At 66.6% G+C, this 6,000-nt stretch overlaps 1 protein-coding gene across 2 annotated transcripts in view; it reads left to right on the top strand.

Moving 5' to 3' along the window:
* LOC141978384 (inactive phospholipase C-like protein 2) overlaps positions 1–6,000 on the top strand; it is a 30,594-nt gene continuing 24,594 nt past the window's right edge. Inside the window, exon 1 of one of the 2 annotated variants that reach the window (XM_074940422.1) lies at positions 1–126. In XM_074940422.1, coding sequence (XP_074796523.1) covers positions 1–126 — 126 coding nt within the window. The remainder of the gene's footprint in view (positions 127–6,000) is intronic. The other variant, XR_012636379.1, reaches the window with a different exon arrangement.

Here is a 6,000-nt window from a genome sequence, read left to right as displayed (position 1 = left end):
ATGGCGGACGGGCCCCGGGGCGGGGGGAGCCCGGGCTCGGGCTCGGGCTCCGGCTCCGGCAGCAGCCGCGAGAACTCGGCGGAGCGGAGCCCGGTGCCCGCCGCGCCCCGCGCCAGCATCATGAAGGTGAGACCGGGACCGCGGCCCCCCCGCACCCCTCCCGGGCCCCCCGCACCGCCCGGTGGGGACCCGCATCCCCGCCCCCCCATCTCTCCTCGCCCCCCCCCGCATCCCTACTCGCCCCGCCGGGACCCGCATCCCCGCCCCGCACCCCTCCCGGGCCCCCCGCACCCCCCGGTGGGGACCCGCCTCCCCGCCCCCCCATCTCTCCTCGCCCCCCCCCCCGCATCCCTCCTCGCCCCGCCGGGACCCGCATCCCCGCTCCCCGCCCCGCACCCCTCCCGGGCCCCCCGCACCCCCCGGTGGGGACCCGCATCCCCGCCCCCAATGTCTTCTCGCATCCCTCCTCTCCCCGCCGGACCCGCATCCCCGCTCCCTCCCCCCCTCCCGCCCGCCCCCCCCGGTTGGGACCCGCATCCCCGCCCCCCGCATCTCTCCTCGCCCCGCCGGGACCCGCATCCCCGCTCCCTCTCCCCCCCCCCCGCACCCCTCCCGGCCCGCCCCCCGCCACCCCCCCGGTTGGGACCCGCATCCCCGCACCCCCCACCCCCGCATCCCTCCTCGTCCCGCCGGGACCCGCATCCCCTCCCACCCCCCGGACCCTGGGACCTACATACCCCCCATCTGCCTGGGACCTTGGGGCCCCCATCACCCACCTCCCCCTGGCCGGGACACTTCCTTCCCCCACCCCCCGACGGGACCCTCATCACGCCCCTCCCCCCCACATCTCCCCTGCTCACCTGGCACCTGTCCACTATCCCGCACCCTGCCTGCCCCCCCCATCCTGTGTCCCCCCAGCCTGGATGGGACCCTCTGTACTTGGGACCCCCCCCTTCCTCTGGGGACCCACCCATTCCCTAGGGCTAACCCCCCTGAGCTCTCCTCCCCTGAGCTAACTGATCCCCCTCTCCCCACCAACCTGGGGTGATCCTGCCCCACCCCCCACCCCTTCATAAATGGCTCTACCACTGGGGCTGACTGGGGCGGAAAGTGAGCGGGGAGCTGGTTGGTGGGGAGGGCAGGCGGGGCAAGGGGGCCTGGGAGAGCTGTGGGGGGTAGGGTGGCCTGGTTCGGAGGGGCTGTTGACTTGTTCCCACCCACGAGGGGCTTCCCCTGGTGGGGGGCCGGTACCAGGTTCAGTGGATAGGGGCTGGGGGGTCTTGCAGCCTGGTCTCTAGGTGATGCTGAGTTGTGGGGGGCTTCCCAGTTGCTCATGGAAAGGCTGGGGGCGGGGCCCAGGGGCCCCCCATCGGTATCTGTCCAAAAGGCGCTGGGCCCCATGGGGTGTCAATGCGGATTGGCTCTGGGTTGGCCTCACATGCCTGTGAGCGGGGGAGGGGGCCTTGCACGGCTGCCCTGGGTGTCCCTGGAGGTTTGTCTCGTTTGCCCCTGGGGGAGACGGGCAGCGCCAGGGCCCAGGGCAGCGGGCAGATTGGTTTGTCTCGGAGCCTGCTTGGGTTGGCAGCGAGGCCTGGCAAGGGCTGACCCCGTTGGGTTCAGGCCCTGGGCTGGCTTGTGAGGCTCTGGGGTCGGAGTTCAGGCAGGCGCGCACAGCACCATTGCCGGGTTTGGCTGCGGGGTTGTAAGCTCCTTGGGACAGGGCCTGTCTCGGTGACGCCCCCCGGCTTGCCATGCACAGGCCCCCTGGCAGCCCCCCATCGCCTGGCGTCCCGAGGCAGCAGGGCTGGGTTTGGAGGCTCTGTCCAGAGTGAAGTTCCGGGCTGTGTGTGGGGAGGGGACGTTGCTTCTGAGTTCTGGGGGCTTCACCCCCTTTTCCTTGGGGGGTTGGTGCTTCCTGCCGGAAGGAGGAACTTTCGCATGGCTCCCTGCCTGACCGCTCGGTCCTCGCTCGTCTCTTGCGGGAAGGTCGAGGGAGGGTCTGACGGTGCCCCCGGCGAGGACGGTCCCGGGGCCGGGGGTGGAGGAGAGTCACACGTGGGTTTCTAAATCTGTCCCCCAGTGGTGCCTGCGTCACCATGGCTGGGCCGTGCAATAGGTCGCCTTTGTCCAGCGCCCGCCTCCTCTCTTCTCACGGCCTATTTTGAGACGAAGTTGCCTCTGCACTATTAATATCGGGTGTGTGGGCTGCTGGCCCCTGCCCACGGCTCCTTTGTCGAGCACCGCGTTGCCTTGGCAAAGGGAGCGTTCGCGATCCTCCTAACGTGCGTGCAGGGCAATTACAGCACCATTGTTCCCCGTTCTCTGAGCTGCCTCATTGTGTTCCCGGGGCCCCTCGGGACGGGGGTGGGAAGGTGGGCACGTGAAATGGCCTGGGAGCCACTCCCCGAACACTGTGCCCGCAGCACGACCGCAGCCAGAGCCCTTCACAGCTCTGTCCTCGTTTTCCACCCTACCGGGTGCTTGCTGAGCTGATTTCCCTGGGTCTGGGAGACGTAGCAGGACTCTGCTGGCCCATGGTCCATCTCATGGACTTTAAGGCCAGACGGGACCCCCGTGATCATCTCGTCTGACCTCCTGCCTGTCACAGGCCCCAGAACCTTGCCCACCCCTCCTGCAATAGACTCCTCACCTCTGGCTGAGTCACTGACGTCCTCAGATCAGAGATTCCACCGTTGACACCAGGGTAAACCTGCCAGGGGCCCGCGCCCCTGTTAGCCTGCAGCCAAAGACTTTGGAGAGCAAAAATGCCCACAGAGTATCTTACTGGTGGCCCGAGGGTCTCCCCTGGAGAGGCCCTTGGGCCACAGAGGCAATGGGGGGCATATCGCTATGGGGTGGGGCCCTGTCTGCAGCCAGCGATGGTCTCTGCGGCTGGGCGTGCAGAGACTGGCCGTGTCTCATGTGAGCTAGCCGCGCTGCAGGAGCTGGCTCGATCTACATGAGGGTCTTACGGACAAGAGGCAGGAATTGCTGTCTGTGTCCCGAAGGACACGCTGAGGATCATAACTGTCCCCTCTGGCCTCCACGTAGACATCTCTGAATTGAATCCCTTCTCTGAGTCCCACTGAGTGACTGGGCACCCCAGTCCCCTTGCCTTGACAATCTCCTGCAGCTGTGAGTTCCACGGGTTAGCTCCATGCTGGGTTTGTCTCTGCCCTGATCCCAAGTGTGCTCTCCTCTGGATGGCGGGATGGGGTAAGGAGGAGTCTGGTCGCTATGTGACATGGCTCGCTGCTGCTCGCCTCTGGAGGAGGGGCTGGCTGTCAGCATGGGAAGGGCAATTCTGGGAGGGGTGGGCAGCTGGTTGGAAGAAAGGCTGAGCACTCGGACCAGGCCTGTCAGGTTCGTCTTGGGCCAGCGCCCAGCACAGGCCTCGCGGGGCAGCAGTAAACCTCTACAGTGCTCGAGTGCCCCGGGGGCAGGAACCCCCCTAGACTGACCGCCCCTCCCCAGGGGCTGCGGGGGCGGGTATCTCACAGGCTGGGCATGTGCCAGCCCCTCGCTGCGGGCAGCAGCTGGTGCTGCTGGGGAGCGTGTGTGTCGCTTTCTCTTTTCTTGGCAGGGAACAAGCTCCTCTAGAAAAGCCCCGGCTGAGCCCAGCCGCCTGGAGGGGGGGCGCTGCCCGCCTGGGCTTCCCGTGGCCGTGGGAGGATGAGGGGCCCCTGGCTGGGGCCGAGGGGCAGCCACCTGCTTTCGAGTAACGTGCCACGGCCCCCGCTGCCCTGGAGCTGAACTCAGCATAGGGCCTTGGCGTCTCTCCAGCATCCAGTGGGCCAGGGCAGAGTGGTGCAGTGGGTAGGGCACTGGACGGCGCTTGGACACCTGGTTTCTGCTCCCAGTTCTGCCCGTGGGTGAGGGCCCCGCCTGTCTGCTTGCCTCGCCTCCTCGGGGACCGTATTAGCCGAGCTTCCCAGGGCGGTTCTGGGGCCAGCTGCTGCGGGTTGGCAGACGGGCAGCGGGGTGGGGGTCCGGCCCAGGAAGAGGCAGAGCGTTCGGTTACTGTAGCCGTGGGGGCCCTGCTGCGGTGGCTGTTAGTGTTAGAACGTTACCCCCGAGGCTGGGATCTTGTGAATGTCTCGGACTCTCCCGCGCCACGGGATGGCCGGGGGGCACCTCTTGCCGTGAGCCCGGGGCCCAAGTGGTGGTGAAGGAGCCTGTCTTCTACCCGTGTATCTCCCCAGCAGCACGGCCTGAGCCCTGTGCTGCTGATCCAGACCTGCCCCGAGCCGTCCATGGCTTAACCTCAGCTGCTTTCAGTTCCTCTGTCTCTCACGGTTACCAGCAGCCGAACCCAATGGGGTGTGAACGGGGTGGGGAAGGGGGGTGGGGGAGCCGCCAGAGCAGCTGCTTAAGGGAATGTCCCACAAGATTCCTATGCAAGTTACACAGAGCTTGGTGCCAAATCGGCTCACGGGGACTCGGAGGCTAAACCAGCGAACCCGGCTGGGGCCCGATGTGCGGGAGGTCCCTGGCCATGGAGCCGTGGCAGGTACGGCATCAGGCACGGAGAAAGCCCGGCATAGTGCCAGGGAGAGTGGGGAGCTGGTGTTCTGGAAGGGGCCTGGCACTGCCCCAGTGCCCGACAGCGACCCGGAGGGGACGTCCCGGGTTGTTCTGGCCCGTGTAAGTGGCTGAGCTTGGTCCCGGGGTGAGTGGTGTCGGCTTCTGGAACTGGAGTCTCTGTCCGTGCCCTCCTGCGAAAGTCTCTGTCTTGTGCCTGGCCTGGCAGGTGTGACTGGGCGTGCCACTCGCCCTGTGCTCCTGCAGTGCCTAGCGGGGGCGCTGCATGCATTCGCTGCCCCCGGCGCGCGCGGTAAGAGCCATGCTGGGCGGCCTGTGCCCCAGTGGTGCATGGGGCCACACGCCCCATACTGCTACTGGCTGCCAGGGATTCTCTTTCCTCGGCAGCATCGACAGCTGCAGCGTCCAGACCTGGCCCCTTCTCATCTCAGCAGGAGCCCTGGATTCCCTGAACTGCCTCCCAGAGCTTCCCAGGGGCTGGGCTGTGCATCGCTCACGGCTGCCCTGATGTGGGGCTTCCTCTTCCTCTCCTCGAGCAAGGCTCATGAAACCGCTGGCAGGAGCGGCCGCGCTGGGCCGGAGTCAGGCAGCGTGCGGTTAGCTCCATCCTGTACCGGGAAGCGAGTCTCTGTGCCGTCTGCAAAGCACTTGGAGGTGCTGGGGCGGGGCGGGCCGCTGCATATGCCGGGGGGGGGGGTCTGGCGTGGGGAGGCCGAGTCAGGCCGGCGTTAATCTGGCTACCCTGAAACCCATCGCCCCATGTCACGGCGTCCCCGGGCCATGCTCTGGAGCTGCTCCCCACGAAGCCAGGCAGGACTCTGGGGAAGTCTGCTCTCTGGGAGCAGCCTGTCTGCAGGACACACAGCTCACCCGGCTCCCACCTTCCTGGGTCTGACCTCGGAGCATTCAGCCTCCTCTGCCCCTCCGTGCGCTTCCCACAGCGAGTCCGCCCAGGTAGGGTCCTGGGGAAGCCAGAGGGTCCTGCCCCCCAACTCTGCAGTCAGACGTGACTCTCAGCCAGCCAGTAAAACAGAAGGTTTATTAGATGACAGGAACATGGTCTAAACCAGAGCTTGTAGGTGCAGAGAACAGGACCCCTCAGCTGGGTCCATTTTGGGGGGCAGTGAGCCAGACAACCACATCTGCCCTTCACTCCATGTCCCAGCCAGCCCCAAACTGAAACTCCCTCCAGCCCCCCCTTCTCTGGGCTTTGTCCCTTTCCTGGGCCAGGAGGTCACCTGATTCCTTTGTTCTCCAACCCTTTAGCTCTCACCTTGCAGGGGGGAAGGGCCCAGGCCATCAGTGGCCAGGAAACAGGGTGTCGGCCATTCTCTGTGTCGAGACCCCTGCACACACCTGCCCTCTAGGGCTCTGCAACGATCACACACCCTTATCCCACCCCCTAGAGACTTAAGAACTGCCTGGGGGAAACTGAGGCACCCCCACACGATTCAGAGG

Source organism: Natator depressus, chromosome 27 (assembly GCF_965152275.1).
Source record: "Natator depressus isolate rNatDep1 chromosome 27, rNatDep2.hap1, whole genome shotgun sequence".
Taxonomy (NCBI): Eukaryota; Metazoa; Chordata; order Testudines; family Cheloniidae; genus Natator; species Natator depressus.
The sequence above is the reverse complement of the archived record's forward strand: the minus strand, read 5'-3'. Positions and strand labels throughout refer to the sequence as shown.